Here is an 18,661-nt window from a genome sequence, read left to right as displayed (position 1 = left end):
TTCTGTGAAACGGGCGTCAAAATGACCTCGAAAAAATTCACTGTGCATGAAAAAAATTTCCCCGCGTCAAGAAAAATTTGTGAAACAGTGAAAATATCACGTGCATCATATTTTGACGCATGTGACAATTTATCACCATGCGCGTAAAAAAAATGATGTACGCAACAATTTTTTTTGACACGCGACATCTTTGCCATTTCACAAATTTTCGCGAGTGTTTTGAAAGATTTGCTCATTTTTCGACAAAGCAAAATGGGACAGATTCGCTCATCACTAATGAGTTCCTGAAATCACTCTTCATAATGGAGATATTAATAGATTAATACAGATTCAATCCCCATTTTGATGAGTACACCTATGGGCTTATTTAACAGTTTAAAAAAATCTCAAAGACCTCAAATTAAAAAGATCGACTCCCATTGACTTCTACATAAACCCTCAAGCTTTATATAAGTTTTATATTCAAGTTTTTTTTTTGCACTCAATAAATATTGAATGGAAAAAACATGAATTATGGAAAAAAAATGAAATTTAATGTTGATAAATTAGCCCTTAATTGTAAAGCAAATGCTAAACTCCCCCAACTCCATGAAAAAGCAACTCCTAAGTGGGGACATTCTTCCCAATAGTTGTTTGGCTTTGGTCATTAGTGAGGCTTTACTTACCCAGCATAACTGTAAGTGGTCCAGTAATGATGGTTTTAGATGGTTAGGGAAAGACAGACTGTATTCCATACATCAGCGCTAGATTCATTTTAGGCCACTAGTGTGTTATTCAGTGATCCCCAACCAGTGGCGCGGGGGCAACATGTTGCTCACCAACCCTTTGGATGTTGCTCTCAGTGCCCCCAAACCAGGGAGTTATTTTTGAATTCCTGACTTGGGGGCAAGTTTTGGTTGAATAAAAACAAGATTTCCTACCAAATAAAGCCCCTGTAAGCTGATTGGGTGCATAGAGGCCCCTAATAGCCAATCACAGCCCTTATTTGGCTCCTCCATGAACTTTTATGATGCTTGTGTTGCTCCCCAAGTCTTTTTACATTTGACTGTGGCTCTTGAGTAAGAAAGGTTGGGGACCCCTGGTGTAATGCATTATAAAGTTTGTTCTTTGGCATCTTAGGGAGACTTTCTGAGCAAGTGTCTCGGGTGGCACGGTTGTTCTGGTGTCCTGAAGAGGGTGGTTGGTTTCATTTGTGTATTATAGAATGAAGATGATATTTTTCTGTTTAAACATTTTTTTATCAAGATTGCCATTTTAGAAAACATTTAAACCTCAGTGACAGATGTACTTTTGGATAGGAAACCCATGAATTGTTTCACTTTAATCAACAGATAGAGCAGATTTAGTTGTAGCATATGGCGCACAAGATGATTCTAAACCTTTGCTCGTTGAGACAAATCTTTGGAAATAACAAACTTGAATTGTTCCTTTATCCGTCTTGCTAATTACAAATGGGGCATATAAACTGAGATATTTGTGTTGAAAAAAAAAATCACACATGATTCCATTTATGGCTTGAATTATACTGTCTCCATCTGTATGTCCAGTGCATTGTGAATTATATCTTCACATACGGGATAAATGGGAAAAAAAAAAAATTTGTAGGCAATTATGAATAATACATGGGGGCCGATTCATTAAAGTACGAATTACGAGTACGATTTGTGACAATTCGCATTAAATATGAACATTTCTGATGTGCCTTAATTTTGTGAAAAGTCGCATTGTGTTTGTACGAAAATATTGTGGTACGCTCCTAAAGTTACAAAATTTTCATATCCGAACGATCGTAAATGGCCCGAAAAGTATTCTGACTTAGGACTCAATGCAGCAACAACCCGGCCCAAGGAAAGTCACAATACTGAAGCTTGAATGAATCCGAAACTTTCGTACTCGTTGCCACAAATACGATTTTGTTGCACAAATTGTTGCAAAGTACGAAAAAGTTGTGGAAATTAGCGAAAAAATTGCTGACAATACGCACAGTTCTAAAACTTAGAAAAAAATAAAAAAATTTTTGTATTTGGACTCAATCGTACATTGATAAATGGGCCCCAGAGTGTTGGTTTTACTTTGGGCTAAAAAGGAAACCCATCTGTAAAAATGGCCCATTTATTGGAGCTCCCTATAGATCTTATAAGTTCTCTGTCCGTGTTTCAAATAAAGGGTGGGCGTGTCCTAACGGTCCCTGCCAGAAGCACAGTAGCCAATCACGGCCTTGCAGTCACACAAGCACAGACATACTTCAGTTCCCTATCAGGTCAGCCTAGCTGCTGATTGGTTCCTATCCTACAATGCCCTGAACTGAGAGCTGCCGGCCCCCCTGCACATCCAGAGACTTCAGCCAGCAGGAAGTGGAACATATGGGCGGGACTAGTGGGGTTTTGGTGGAATTTTCCAGTAAATCAGTCCAAAACACAACTTTTTGAAGCACAATCCTTCTATATTTAGGAGTATAATTCACTGGTACATTCTTAAGTTCTATATGATATGTCTCTTTTGAAATACTAAGAGGTGGTTGGTTGTAGGATCTTTATTGTCTGCAGCCTCTGATATAGTTGTGTTACATTAATGTCATTTATTTACATGATAAACTTCTGCTACTATATATATATATATATATATAAATCAAATATATATGTACTACTTGTCCTTTCAAATTGAACTTCTAGAGGGTGTATTAAATGCATAATAGATTTTAAAAATAGTGCAAAGCTATCAAATCTCATTAAATTGTACAATATGTAAAAAAAAGTTCTACTTTTCTCACAAGACAGATCCCATTTCCAGTGACTATTACAATATAACTTAGTACTTAAATATCAAATAAAATATTAAGTTGCACTTATAAGACACTTTTATACCGTTCCATAAAGTAAGAAATTCCTAGGCAATTATTACATTTTAATCAATATGAGAAAGATTATGGCTATATGGCATTGTGTTTTACTGTAACTGCAGTCATCTATAAAACAGGGCCATAAAGGAAATGGTTGCGCATTTGATGAAAACATTAAACACATGAATAGGCTTGTTAATGCACACTATTTGCACTTAATATTGAGGGAATAGAAATCCCTGATGTTCCTTGTCTCTCTCGATTTTTTTTTTTTCTTTAAGATCATGCACTTATCAAGACGGTTCATTGATTTTAAGTAATGCAAATAACTTGAGACTTGTTGCAATATCACGGATTGCTAATGTCCTTGAGTTATTGGTTACAAACTGCACAATAGGAACACAACTAGCAAAATAGCCACCGTTTTTTTTGTAATGACTTAAATAAAAAGGTATTTAAAACTGGGCAGCAAACATGAAAATGAGGTTCAATGTTGATAAGTGCAAAGTTATACATTTTGGTAGAAATAATATAAACGCAAACTATCTACTGAATGGTAGTGTGTTGGGGGTTTCCTTAATGGAGAAGGATCTGGGGTTTTTGTAGATAACAAGTTGTCTAATGCCAGGCAGTGACATTCTGTGGCTACTAAAGCAAATAAAGTGCTGTCTTGTATAAAAAAGGACATTGACTCAAGGGATGAGAACATAATTTTGCCCCTTTATAGGTCCCTGGTAAGGCCTCACCCTGAGTATGGGGGCAGTTTTGGGCTCCAGTCCTTAAGAAGGATATTAATGAGCTGGAGAGAGTGCAGAGACTGCAACTAAACTGGTAAAGGGGATGGAAGGGTTAAACTATGAGGTTAGACTGTCAGGGTTGGGGTTGTTTTCTCTGGAAAAGAGGCGCTTGCGAGGGGACATGATTACTCTGTACAAGTACATTAGAGGGGATTATAGGCAGATGGGGGGGGGGGGTTCTTTTTACCCATAAAAACAATCAATGCACCAGAGCCCCCTCCTTTAGATTAGAGGAACAGAGCTTCCATTTGAATCAGCGTAGGTGGTTCCTCACGGTGAGGGCAGTGAGGTTGGGTAATGCCCTGCCGGGGGATGTTGGGTAGAGGGTTCCTCACGGTGAGGGCAGTGAGGGGGTTGGGGATTGCCCTGCCGGGGGATGTTGGGTAGGGGGTTCCTCACGGTGAGGGCAGTGAGGGGGTTGGGGAATGCCCTGCCAGGGGATGTTGGGTAGGGGGTTCCTCACGGTGAGGGCAGTGAGGTTGGGGAATGCCCTGCCGGGGGATGTTGGGTAGGGGGTTCCTCACGGTGAGGGCAGTGAGGTTGGGGAATGCCCTGCCGGGGGATGTAGGTAGGGGGCTCCTCACGGTGAGGGCAGTGTGGGGGTTGGGGAATGCCCTGCCAGGGGATGTTGGGTAGGGGGTTCCTCCCGGTGAGGGCAGTGAGGTTGGGGAATGCCCTGCCGGGGGATGTTGGGTAGGGGGTTCCTCACGGTGAGGGCAGTGAGGTTGGGGAATGCCCTGCCGGGGGATGTAGGTAGGGGGCTCCTCACGGTGAGGGCAGTGTGGGGGTTGGGGAATGCCCTGCCAGGGGATGTAGGTAGGGGGTTCCTCACGGTGAGGGCAGTGAGGTTGAGGAATGCCCTGCCGGGGGATGTAGGTAGGGGGTTCCTCACGGTGAGGGCAGTGAGGTTGGGGAATGCCCTGCCGGGGGATGTAGGTAGGGGGTTCCTCCCGGTGAGGGCAGTGAGGTTGGGGAATGCCCTGCCAGGGGATGTTGGGTAGGGGGTTCCTCATGGTGAGGGCAGTGAGGTTGGGGAATGCCCTGCCGGGGGATGTTGGGTAGGGGGCTCCTCACGGTGAGGGCAGTGAGGTTGGGGAATGCCCTGCCAGGGGATGTAGGTAGGGGGTTCCTCACGGTGAGGGCAGTGAGGTTGGGGAATGCCCTGCCGGGGGATGTAGGTAGGGGGTTCCTCCCGGTGAGGGCAGTGAGGTTGGGGAATGCCCTGCCAGGGGATGTTGGGTAGGGGGTTCCTCATGGTGAGGGCAGTGAGGTTGGGGAATGCCCTGCCGGGGGATGTAGGTAGGTGGTTCCTCACGGTGAGGGCAGTGAGGTTGGGGAATGCCTTTCCTAGTGATGGGGTAATGGCAGATTCTGTTAATGCCTATAAGAGAGGCCTGGATGAGTTCTTGAACAATCAGAATATCCAAGGCTATTGTGATACTAATATCTACAGTTAGTACTAGTGGTTGTATTTATAGTTTATGTATGTGAGTGTATAGATTGGTAGGCGTGGGTTGTGTGTGCTGGGTTTACTTGGATGGGTTGAACTTGATAGACTCTGGTCTTTTTTCAACCCTATATAACTATATGTACCATTAAATACAATAGTGTATACAATTATGTATCGTAATATTTACTGCAGTAGAAATAATGTAGAACTATTAAAGCTTGTATAAAATATTCAATATCTCTATAAAGAGAACTTAGATGACGAGAGTATCCCTTTACATTCGTGAAGCATCTAAAAATGTCACTAGCCTCTTTATATAAGTGCAAAATTTGCCTTTGTATGTTTCTCTATTGAAATTACCATTACAACAAGTTAGAAATTTCCTCCCAATTTTCAGTTTTTGCTCAAATGGTAAGAAAGGTACAAATCTTTGTTTAGAGGTTTACAAAAAAAAAAAAATATCTCAATATCTGAATACAGCAATAAGCCACTGCTGGAAATAAATTGTTTCCAATAATCACAGGTCACGATTGCTTTGATGGGTTAGCGGATTCAACCGAGCTTCAAGTGGTTCTGTGAATAAAAATACATGTATTGTTCTCTTCAAACCTATTTTTTTTTTCTTCCTTTTCTTGTTTATAAAATTGTGAAGAGCTAAGGAAGAAAATGTATGACCAGGGGAAGAGAATGCACACAAATAAAGTTCAGGGTTTATTATTGTTCTTTTATAGTTATAGCTGAACATTTTAGCCGGTATTTAACATGAACAATAGGTATTTAAATAACCCCCTATTGTAATTATCAAGCTTTATTTATTGTGCTTGCTTAGTTGCCTGTAAATGTTTCCATAAGTTTCCCTTGTCTGCATTCTTCTGGCATGGACTCCAGATCAGACTTGGACATGGGCAACATGCCTAAGAAATCAAAATAGAATGTAGAATGTAGCCTATGTAGAAAGCAGTGACTGGTTTCATCACTGTCTGGAGCCTTTGCAGCATTCGTATTTGCTAAAGAGTAGTGATAAACAAAAGGAATTCTGGGAATGAATTCCAAAGGACTCCAAGAAAATCCCATTTACATGGGTTTATCCTATAGAACAGTGCTGTCCAACTTCTCTGGTACCGAGGGCTGGAATTTTTCCGGCCTCCGTGGTGGAGGGCCGATAATGGAAGCCAGTTTTGACCACTCTCCCTTTTAAAACCACACCCACTTGAAACCACACCCATGTTATCTCATGACCATAGCCAAATTAATGGTGGTAGGACAGCAAAAACCTGCCATACTCTGCCATCCCTACCCTGCCTGTGTGTGCCATACTCTGCCTGCCCTACCCTGCCTGTGTGTGTGCCATACTCTGCCTGCCCTACCCTGCCTGTGTGTGCCATACCCTGCCTGCCCTACCCTGCCTGTGTGTGCCATACCCTGCGTGTACCATACTCTGCCTTTCCTACCCTGCCTGTGTGTGCCATACTCTGCCTGCCCTACCCTGCCTGTGTGTGTGCCATACTCTGCCTGCCCTACCCTGCCTGTGTGTGCCATACCCTGCGTGTGCCATACTCTGCCTTTCCTACCCTGCCTGTGTGTGCCATACTCTGCCTGTCCTATGCTGCTTGTGTGTATGGCACATAGAGGCAGCATAGGGCAGGCAGAGTATGGCACACATAGGCAGCCTACAGTGATGCAATGCTGGCACTGCTACAGTCTGCACAATAACTATGTATTAAATAACTTTTTACTTGCAGTACCACCTCAGTACATGTTGTTTTTATAGTGTGCAGGGTTTATTTGTGGGTTTCTACTGCTCCAACAGTCTGTCTGAGGTGTGAACAGGGGAACAATGGGGGTGATTACAGCCTGAGCCTGAGGTGTGAACACTGCAGGGGGTGAACAATGCAAGGATTAAAAAGGTGTGAAGAACACAGGGGATTACATATTTAAACAATACAGGGGGTTTACAGCCTGAATCTGAGGTGTTCACCATGCATGGGGCCAGTTAATCTCAGTACTGATACCATTTAAAGCTTACACAAAGGTAAGCCATCAAAGCAGCCAGACAGGTGGTGGGCCACACAGAGGGGGGTCGCGGGCCGCCAGTTGGACAGCACTGCTATAGTTTAAAGCTCAACTACTGGGTTTTTAAAGCAGTAGCCAGGACAATAGCTGATCAGATTCTAAACTACAGGTTTTGCCCTTCTTGGGGCTCATCAGTGTAGTTCAGGGTTTTCTGATCAGCTTAGGGAGAGCCCTGAGTGTGGATTCACAAACAAATCATTAGGGTTAAGGAGACAAGGAGATCATACAGATGCAAATAAACAAAAGGAATTCTGGGAATGAATTCCAAAGGAAAAAATTCCAGAAAACACTGGTGAGCCCCAAGAAGGGCGAAACCGGTCTGTAGTTGGGAATCTGATCAGCTATTATCCTGGCTTTTGCTTTAAACCCAGTGGGTGAACTTTATCCTATAGGATAAACCCATGTAAATGGGATCTTATTGGATTCCTTTGGAATTGAATCCCAGAATTCCTTTTGTTTATTTGTATCTGTATGAGGCAGTCTCCTGAACCGGAATGATTTGTTTCTAAAGAGTAGTGAGCGAATCTGTCCTGTTTCGCTTTGCCGAAAAATTTGCAAATCTTTGAAAGATTACCAAAATGGCGAAAAATCACGAATTTTTATGTGCTGAATTTTGTCGCCCGTTTCGCAAAATAATCCACCAATGGCAAAATGTGGAAATTGTTTGAGTGGCAAAAAATTGGGTGTTTTTGCCCACAGCCTTGCCTAAGCAGACACTTGGTGACCCCACAAGTGCCCTATCACTTCCAACAAGGGACTTATTGAATCCATAATACAGGTATAGGACCCATTATCCAGAATGCTTGGGATCAAGGGTATTCCGGATAAGGGGTCTTTCTGTAATTTGGATCTCCATACCTTAAGTCTACTAAAAAATCAATAAAACATTATTTAAACCCAATAGGATTGTTTTGCATCCAATAAGGATTAATTATATCTTAGTTGGAATCAATTACAAGGTTCTGTTTTATTTCTACATAGAAAAAGGAAATCAGTTTTAAAATTCTGAATTATTTGATTAAAATGGAGTCTATGGGAGACGGGCATTCCGTAATTCGGAGCTTTCTGGATAACGGGTTTCTGGATAAGGGGTCCGATACCTGTACTATCAAAAAGAGATAGTCTGATGCCATCATTAGTAAACTGATCATCAAAAATAGCCAAAATACAATATAAACCTGGCAGCTTGTGAAATATGAAAAGGAATAGAGTAAAAATAAAAGAAATTTGATACTAATATAAAAATGAGCGCATGATTATTTTATAGGACGGTTCCATTCAACAGCTTATAATTATGGTGTTTCTACGCTGGCAGCAGCATTAACTTTTGGAAACTCTCAGAATGTGTCAAACGATATATATTGAACATGTGTAATGAAACAGGAACGACCTTGCTGTATTAATATGTGAAACGTACCCAAGGCTACCTAAAATTGATGCCGCAGCTCTGTTTGAATAAGTTCTTGAATGACCCTTCAAGGGTGGGAATGTCAATGGAGGACGCAGAACAAAGCGATGACAGTATGCTCAACATAGGAAAGTACTAAATGCTGATATCTACGCTGATTCATGTACAGTAGGGGAATGACTTGACAACAGAAAAGCTGGTAGGAAAATGTTAATGTTTGGACCGTGCTCTTATCAAGAACTTAATACAGGTATAGGATCCCTTATCCTAATTATGGAAAGGCCATCTTCCATAGACTCCATTATAAGTAAATAATTCTAATTTTTAAAAATGATTTCCTTTTTCTCTGTAATAATAAAACAGTACCTGTACTTGATCCCAACTAAGATATAATTACCCCTTATTGGGGGCAGAACAGCCCTATTGGGTTTATTTCATGGTTAAATGATTCCCTTTTCTCTGTAATAATAAAACAGTACCTGTACTTGATCCCAACTAAGATATAATTACCCCTTATTGGGGGCAGAACAGCCCTATTGGGTTTATTTAATGGTTAAATGATTCCCTTTTCTCTGTAATAATAAAACAGTACCTGTACTTGATCCCAACTAAGATATAATTACCCCTTATTGGGGCAGAACAGCCCTATTGGGTTTATTTAATGGTTAAATGATTCCCTTTTCTCTGTAATAATAAAACAGTACCTGTACTTGATCCCAACTAAGATATAATTACTGTGACAAAAAGAAAAATACAGCTGGTGTGCCACAAAATGTGAAATTCAGTGAGGAGGCTCAATCACAATGGTGTAGGTTTCGCCAGGTCTACAAATTGGTACCATGTAGAAATAAAAAAATCCACTGGAGAGCCAAATGCGTGGCTTAATTGGTGGAGTGGGGGTTTAAAAAGGTGTTCACCTAGTGTTCTTTATACTGCACCAGAGGAAGGACCCCAGCGGTCCGAAACATGTAGTGCTATGCATCTCTGAACTAATAAACAACACAGAACGCATTTGGCTCTCCAGTGGATTTTTTTATTTCTATAAGATATAATTACCCCTTATTGGGGCAGAACAGCCCTATTGGGTTTATTTAATGGTTAAATGATTCCCTTTTCCCTGTAATAATAAAACAGTACCTGTACTTGATCCCAACTAAGATATAATTACCCCTTATTGGGGCAGAACAGCCCTATTGGGTTTATTTAATGGTTAAATGATTCCCTTTTCCCTGTAATAATAAAACAGTACCTGTACTTGATCCCAACTAAGATATAATTACCCCTTATTGGGGGCAGAACAGCCCTATTGGGTTTATTTCATGGTTAAATGATTCCCTTTTCTCTGTAATAATAAAACAGCACCTGTACTTGATCCCAACTAAGATATAATTACCCCTTATTGGGGGCAGAACAGCCCTATTGGGTTTATTTAATGGTTAAATGATTCCCTTTTCCCTGTAATAATAAAACAGTACCTGTACTTGATCCCAACTAAGATATAATTACCCTTATTGGGGGCAGAACAGCCCTATTGGGTTTATTTAATGGTTAAATGATTCCCTTTTCTCTGTAATAATAAAACAGTACCTGTACTTGATCCCAACTAAGATATAATTACCCCTTATTGGGGGCAGAACATCCCTATTGGGTTTATTTCATGGTTAAATGATTCCCTTTTCTCTGTAATAATAAAACAGTACCTGTACTTGATCCCAACTAAGATATAATTACCCCTATTTGATACATTGGTATTTGAAGGTTTGGTCTGGCCTCTGGTTATTTTGACTCGTTTAAAGCAACACAAGTATAACTATATAAGTCAAAAGTATAACTTCTGTTAAGAAAAGGCAGGTTTCTTATGGCTGAGATTCTAGCTATCTGTATAACAGAGCATTCTGTCACAGTGACACAGATCCTATCTGATCCCCCCCATTGTAAGCAGCAGTCCTGCCCTGCTTTATGGCTGAGATTCTAGCTATCTGTATAACAGAGCATTCTGTCACAGTGACACAGATCCTATCTGATCCCCCCCATTGTAAGCAGCAGTCCTGCCCTGCTTTATGGCTGAGATTCTAGCTATCTGTATAACAGAGCATTCTGTCACAGTGGCACAGATCCTATCTGATCCCCCCATTGTAAGCAGCAGTCCTGCCCTGCTTTATGGCTGAGATTCTAGCTATCTGTATAACAGAGCATTCTGTCACAGTGGCACAGATCCTATCTGACCCCCCCCCATTGTAAGCAGCAGTCCTGCCCTGCTTTATGGCTGAGATTCTAGCTATCTGTATAACAGAGCATTCTGTCACAGTGGCACAGATCCTATCTGATCCCCCCATTGTAAGCAGCAGTCCTGCCCTGCTTTATGGCTGAGATTCTAGCTATCTGTATAACAGAGCATTCTGTCACAGTGACAAAAATCCTATTATAAAGTGTTTTCCATTGCTAGGGCACACAATGGGCATAATACTAAAATAACAGGAAAATAATAAGGAAAGTGCAAAACAAACAGTAAGCATGAAACGTGGAATAATATTGGAAAATAATCATTGACTTTCAGAAATAAAAGCTGCTCTCCAAAATAATTTCAATTTCACACCATTGTTGCGCTACATTACAAACACTGGATCAAGTGATGGGAAAATTGTATTTAGTTTGTTATGAGAAACAGAGAAATGCTATGAGGGTTATATGAAATGAAATCGTTTAATAAACAAGCGCTAGCCGTCGCAATGCCACCCAATCAGAATCCCAGTTAAGCATTGGGCAACACGCAGCTCTCGGTTGGCTGCAAAATTGCACAGTACAGGTATAGGACCCATTATCCAGAATGCTCGGGGCCAAGGGTATTCTGGATAAGGGGTCTTTCCGTAATTTGGATCTCCATACCTTAGGTCTACTAAAAAATGTATTAAACATTAATTGAACCCAATAGGATTGTTTTGCATCCAATAAGGATTATTTATATCTTGGTTGGGATCAATTACAAGGTACTGTTTTATTATTACAGAGAAAAGGGAATCATTTAACCATTAAATAAACCCAATAGGGCTGTTCTGCCCCCAATAAGGGGTAATTATATCTTAGTTGGGATCAAGTACAGGTACTGTTTTATTATTACAGAGAAAAGGGAATCAGTTTTAAAATTATGAATTATTTGATTAAAATGGAGTCTATGGGAGACTGGCTTTCCGTAATTCGAAGCTTTCTGGATAATGGGTTTCCGGATAAGGGATCCCATACCGGTATCTCCAAACTACCTATTTTTATCACTCAAACCATAAAGACAAGCCTGATACCTGCTTTAGTTTTTTACTTACATGTCTGTGTGATCCATCATATTCGCATCTCTCTATCTTTCCCAGGCTGCCGTCGGAGTAGTAGAGCTTCTCGGCTGGGTGATCAATGGTGAGGCCGTTTGGAGTCACAATGTCCGTGCTGACGATGACTTGGGCATTTTGTCCCGAAAGTGTGGATCTCATGATGCTCGGATGCTGTTCGTTCCAGTTAGTCCAAAACATTAAACTGGGTGAAAGTCAGGGTATCAGAATAGTTTCTGTTAATGAAAAAACTTTGCATTGTGTGCATGCATTTAGTCACAATACTATCAATATAACGCTATAAACAACCAGGATACTATTCACGGCCAAGTTAGCAGTGCACCATGAATTACATGTTCTGAGGTCGCCAAGTGTATCAGTAAACTATGATCCATCTGTAGGTCAACGGAAACAATTTGTCCTAAATTTTTCATTGCCCTGGCGGAATTTGTCATTTCCAAGAATAATATCCTGATGGGTAAAGAGCAGTAAAATAAAATGGTACACTGGTGCCGTTACCATTCTAGGACCATCAGTTGTGTCCAAAATTCATTTGTAAAGGATCTGAATGAATAATAGATATTAAGTCAAGAATGACCCTTGAACTGAACATCAAAAATAACCTTGTCCTGATGATGTATTGTGTTTCTGGGACAGGATGATGGGTAGGAAGTAAATGACCTATGAAAACACACGTAAGGCTTTGTACAGTACAAAAATGGCTTTGGTAAATAAAATATTTTTTAACCTTTTTAAGACCTGAGGGGGTTCTTAAATAGGAATTTATCTTCTTTTCCTATTTCACGATCACTGACTTTATCACTCTCTCTTTTTTTCATTCTAGACAGGGTCAGACTGTGGGGTGCAGGGCCCACCAGGGCTTCTGTCTCAGGGGCCCCTGCACCACCCAATGGCCCTTGCTGCAGCCTTGCAACCCCCCCTGCCCATCTGAACCCCTTCCCTGAATGCACCTAAATTAAACTTACAGTCAGCGCATCAGGGGAGAGAGACCAGTGGGGATTGGGTTGGGCCACAGCCCAGTCCGACCCCATGTAACATCCTACCTGGAATTGAACCAGTAACCTATAGGCTGCTGGGCAGTATCGTTACCAATGCTCTATATGAGCAGACTGCTAAGGTCCTGGTTCCCTGCTATGTTACCCATGTATATACATGTTGTTAATCTGGTCACAGGTGCTCTGTGTTAACAACTAACCTGCGTCTCTACCCTCTGCTCTGCACTCAGTCATTGCCCGTTATAGGTCTTTTTAGCAAAGTTCCTGGGTGTGCTCCTGTTCTGTTCTGTGTATTTGGTTCTGACCCATGCCTGCATCTGCCTGGACTGACCCCTTGCCTGTTTGACTACTCTTCTGGATCCTGATTTTGTACTGCGCTTCTGTTCCAGTTTTGACCTGGCCTGCCTGACACCGACTCTAGTAAGCTCCTCCAGTCCTTTTCAAACGATCTGGTACCCTTGCTTGCCCAGAACCTTTGCCTTGGTTCTCTCACTTTAAGACCTGGCAGCACCCGAGTAGCGGAAGGTTCCACCCGAAGCGAAAGGTGGTTGTGAGAAGTGTGAGCCATGACCGGAACCTTGGCAATTGTTCTGGGTTTTGGGTTTCCGATCCTATCACCCTGGTTCTAGAAAATGCATGTACTTGTCAGGGCCGGAACTAGGGGTAGGCAGAAGAGGCAGCTGCCTAGGGCGTAACGATTGAGGGGCGCCAGGCAGGAGCCCCCTAGTGCTACTTTGTCATTGCCTCCGCTGCTTGTCATTAGCTGCGGAGGTAATGACCGATCTAATCGCACCGCCCCCCTGCACCTCCTCCTGTGCTTTGGCACACATGCGCCATTCGGGGGGCGGGGTGGTGGGCGGAGTTGGCCGACCTGGTTGCCTAGGGTGCCCGGTCGGCTTGGCCCGCCCCTGGTACTCGACTCATTTAAAAACATTAGTAGTGTTTAAAAAAAATGTTATTATTGTTTCATTAGTATGTGTTTGCATAAGTACAAATTTAAAGTTTCAAAATCAAATATAAAGCATGGTGTATATGGTATATGCTCATTTAAGGGGGTATTTTTTTCTTCCCAACCATCAAAAAAACTACAAACTCATCCCTGACTAAAATTCCCAATGCATTATTTTTGAGCACTTCTTTTCTATTCACATTATTTCTCACTGTATCCCGCACCTTGTCATCTTCCTCCTTTGTTCAGGGTTCATAGAATGAATGAAATTAAAGTGCTAAGATTAATTCACAGAGACCACAGTTCTTCTCCAGTCCATACATTAAATCCGAGCTCTAATTTTGCAGTTAAAAGATTTATTTTATGAATCACACATTTCCTAGTTCTTCTTGTCTCTTTGATGTCTGGTTCCTTCCAACTCTTTGCTTTGACTCCTCTAGCAGCACTTACTGTACCTATTGATTCACATCAGCACATAACTATTGATTCATATCCTTTGTCAGATATTGAAAACTGGGCCTCGCCTGCGTTCCTTTGATTACTAGTTCCATAACCTTGCATATTATTATTTATATCTGAAAAGTACTGTGCAATTTTTATGACTTTTATGTTCAGCAATGCAGGTACAACAATCCATCCAACCCACCTTTAAACTTAAGCATTTCCATTTTCTACTTTTTCATCCGACAATAATGAAAGGGGTTATAGATTTGTATGCATTATAACAGAATATTTTTAGTTCTGAGATATGGAACAGTGATATTGGGCATTTTTATACAGGTATGGGACCTGTTATCCAGAATGCTCGGGACCAGGGGTTTTCCGGATAAGGGATCTTTCCGTAATTCAGATCTCCTACCTTAAGTCTACTAATAAAATTATTTAAACAGTAATTAAACCCAATAGGATTGTTCTTCCCCCAATAAGGGGTAATTATATCTTAGTTGGGATCAAGTACAGGTACTGTTTTATTATTACAGAGAAAAGGGAATCATTTAAACATTAAATAAACCCAATAGGGCTGTTCTGCCCCCAATAAGGGGTAATTATATCTTAGTTGGGATCAAGTACAGGTACTGTTTTATTATTACAGAGAAAAGGGAATCATTTAAACATTAAATAAACCCAATAGGGCTGTTCTGCCCCCAATAAGGGGTAATTATATCTTAGTTGGGATCAAGTACAGGTACTGTTTTATTATTACAGAGAAAAGGGAATCATTTAACCATGAAATAAACCCAATAGGGCTGTTCTGCCCCCAATAAGGGGTAATTATATCTTAGTTGGGATCAAGTACAGGTACTGTTTTATTATTACAGAGAAAAGGGAATCATTTAACCATTAAATAAACCCAATAGGGCTGTTCTGCCCCCAATAAGGGGTAATTATATCTTAGTTGTGATCAAGTAAAGGTACTGTTTTATTATTACAGAGAAAAGGGAATCATTTAACCATTAAATAAACCCAATAGGGCTGTTCTGCCCCAATTAGGGGTAATTATATCTTAGTTGGGATCAAGTACAGGTAGTGTTTTATTATTACAGAGAAAAGGGAATCATTTAACCATTAAATAAACCCAATAGGGCTGTTCTGCCCCCAATAAGGGGTAATTATATCTTAGTTGGGATCAAGTACAGGTACTGTTTTATTATTACAGAGAAAAGGGAATCATTTAACCATTAAATAAACCCAATAGGACTGTTCTGCCCCAATAAGGGGTAATTATATCTTAGTTGGGATCAAGTACAGGTACTGTTTTATTATTACAGAGAAAAGGGAATCATTTAACCATTAAATAAACCCAATAGGGCTGTTCTGCCCCCAATAAGGGGTAATTATATCTTAGTTGGGATCAAGTACAGGTACTGTTTTATTATTACAGAGAAAAGGGAATCATTTAACCATTAAATAAACCCAATAGGGCTGTTCTGCCCCCAATAAGGGGTAATTATATCTTAGTTGGGATCAAGTACAGGTACTGTTTTATTATTACAGAGAAAAAGGAATCATTTAACCATTAAATAAACCCAATAGGGCTGTTCTGCCCCCAATAAGGGGTAATTATATCTTAGTTGGGATCAAGTACAGGTACTGTTTTATTATTACAGAGAAAAGGGAATCATTTAACCATTAAATAAACCCAATAGGGCTGTTCTGCCCCAATAAGGGGTAATTATATCTTAGTTGGGATCAAGTACAGGTACTGTTTTATTATTACAGAGAAAAAGGAAATCAGTTTTAAAATTCTGAATCATTTGATTAAAATGGAATCTATGGGAGATGGCCTTTCCATAATTCAGATCTTTCTGGATAATGGGTTTCCGGATAACAGATCCCATACCTGTATTTGATAATAATAATCTCTTCCGACAAATAGTGGGACTTCTAGATTAACAAAACAGGGGACAGCATGTTGTACATATCCAATTGACAGTATTTACAGCCCTGGATGTCCAATATTTCTCAACCTCCACTCACAATCTCTTTGGCTTTCTAAAAATATTTTAGATAATTTTACTATATAGAGCAGAATTAGAAATGTATAATAATAAATGCTTAATAAATTTAGAAAACTTTCTCTATGTATCTTTTTTAAATCTTAAATCATATATTACAAGGGATGATGTTCCTCCACTGAAATGAAGTGAAGGGTTTGAAGCAATTTTTAAAAGCGGACATCTGTTTAATATAATAAAATGGCAATTAAGTGAATATATTTACATACTTTTGGCACTCATCAAGTGCAAGAACATGAGGGTGGTCATCTTCAGACATGGTGATAACAGCTTCCCTGTTGAACGCCCCTCTCCTGCTTTGGTCTACTGTATGCCGGGTGATGGATGATGTGGTAGAGCTCGTCCAGTAAAGTGTATCCCAAGCTCTGTGATAAGCCAGACCTTCCACGGAGCCTACATCTGTCAAAGAACACCATAAAGAAATGAGGTTACCCCGTGCTGATATCAAACATGGGCAAAGTATGTTACTGTTTAGTGCAGATTGCACAGGAGATGTCTCAAGTGGTGTCAGCAAAAAAGTTTTAAGACTGAAAACCATGAACTTATTAGCTGCTGAATTCAGATACAGATATACACACACACAAAGCAGTTATGATAAACCGATTGCCCTCATAATAATAATAACACATATATTTTGTGCAATACATGCAAAGAATCTAATACCCAGAATGCCAAGAACCTGGCATTTTCCAGAACATGTCTTTGAAAATGATGCGTGGAAATTTTTTTTGTTGCCCATGACTATTCTTTTGATGCCCGCGACTAATTTTTTGACACGCAACTATTCTGTGATGCTGCGACTATTTGTTTTGACACAGCAACTATTATTTTGAAGCCGTGACTATTTATTTTGACGCCATGACTATTCTGTGATGCTGCGACTATTTGTTTTGACACAGCGACTATTCTTTGATACCGCGACTATTTATTTTGACGCCACAACTATTCTGTGATGCTGCGACTATTTGTTTTGACACCGCAACTATTCTTTGATGCCGCGACTATTTATTTTGACGCCGCGACTATTCTTTGACGCTGTGACTATTCTTTTGACGCGCAACTATTTATTTTGACGCCACGACTATTCTGTGATGCTGCGACTATTTGTTTGACACCGCGACTATTCTTTGATACCGCGACTATTTATTTTGACGCCACAACTATTCTGGGATGCTGCGACTATTTGTTTTGACACCGCAACTATTCTTTGATGCTGCGACTATTTATTTTGACGCCGCGACTATTCTTTGATGCTGTGACTATTCTTTTGACGCGCAACTATTTATTTTGACGCCACGACTATTCTGTGATGCTGTGACTATTTGTTTTGACGCCGCGACTATTCTGTGACGCTGCGACTATTTATTTTGACAACACGACTATTCTTTGATACCGCAACTATTTATTTTGACGCCACAACTATTCTGGGATGCTGCGACTATTTGTTTTGACACCGCAACTATTCTTTGATGCTGCGACTATTTATTTTGACGCCGCGACTATTCTTTGATGCTGTGACTATTCTTTTGACGCGCAACTATTTATTTTGACGCCACGACTATTCTGTGATGCTGTGACTATTTGTTTTGACGCCGCGACTATTCTGTGACGCTGCGACTATTTATTTTGACAACACAACTATTCTTTGACACTGTGACTATTCTTTGAACGCGCAACTATTTATTTTGACGTAGCGACTATTTTGTGACGCCGCAACTATTCTTTGATGCCACGACTATTTCTTTTGACGCCGTGACTATTCTTTGACGCTGTGACTATTCTTTTGACGCGCGACTATTTATTTTGACGCCATGACTATTCTTTGACGCTGTGACTATTCTTTTCACGCCGCGAATATTCATTTTGACGCCCGCAACAATCTTTGGACACGCACCGAATTTTTCCGCTGCGAATTTTTTCATCCGTTTTGCGAAACAATCCGCCAACTCACTTCAAGAGAGAATACTGCATAAATGTGTAATATCAATATAATTACAGAGATTCTATCAAAGTAGTGGAGGTCAACATAGCAAGTAGTTATTTACCAAGTTATGGTATACTGATGAGAATGGACTGCGTTGAATAGTCCCAAACCCCAGTCATAAATAGAACAGCATAACAGGTAAGGTTATTCTGTAATCAACTTAAAAATAAACTACAAAGTATTTTTATAGTAATGTTTGACAAAATGAAACGCACAATAACATACATATGTTTAGTTCAGTTTGCACAGGAGATGTCTCAAGTGGTGCCAGCAAAAAAAGTTTTACTTGGAGTCTAAAGGTCCCTATACACC

General features: G+C 40.5%; 1 protein-coding gene across 1 annotated transcript in view; it reads right to left on the bottom strand.

Annotated features, from left to right (window-relative positions):
- Window positions 1-16,772, bottom strand: part of lrp1b (LDL receptor related protein 1B) — a 255,407-nt gene extending 238,635 nt beyond the window's left edge. The window contains exons 1-2 of the mRNA XM_031893508.1: window positions 16,575-16,772; window positions 11,885-12,089 (exon numbers count right to left, since the gene is read on the bottom strand). Coding sequence (XP_031749368.1) covers window positions 11,885-12,089; window positions 16,575-16,624 — 255 coding nt within the window. The 5' untranslated portion in view covers window positions 16,625-16,772. The remainder of the gene's footprint in view (window positions 1-11,884; window positions 12,090-16,574) is intronic.
- Between the last annotated feature and the right edge of the window lie 1,889 nt (window positions 16,773-18,661).

This window comes from Xenopus tropicalis, chromosome 9 (assembly GCF_000004195.4).
Source record: "Xenopus tropicalis strain Nigerian chromosome 9, UCB_Xtro_10.0, whole genome shotgun sequence".
In the NCBI taxonomy this organism is placed as follows: domain Eukaryota; kingdom Metazoa; phylum Chordata; class Amphibia; order Anura; family Pipidae; genus Xenopus; species Xenopus tropicalis.
This window is presented reverse-complemented; position numbering and strand designations above follow the sequence as displayed.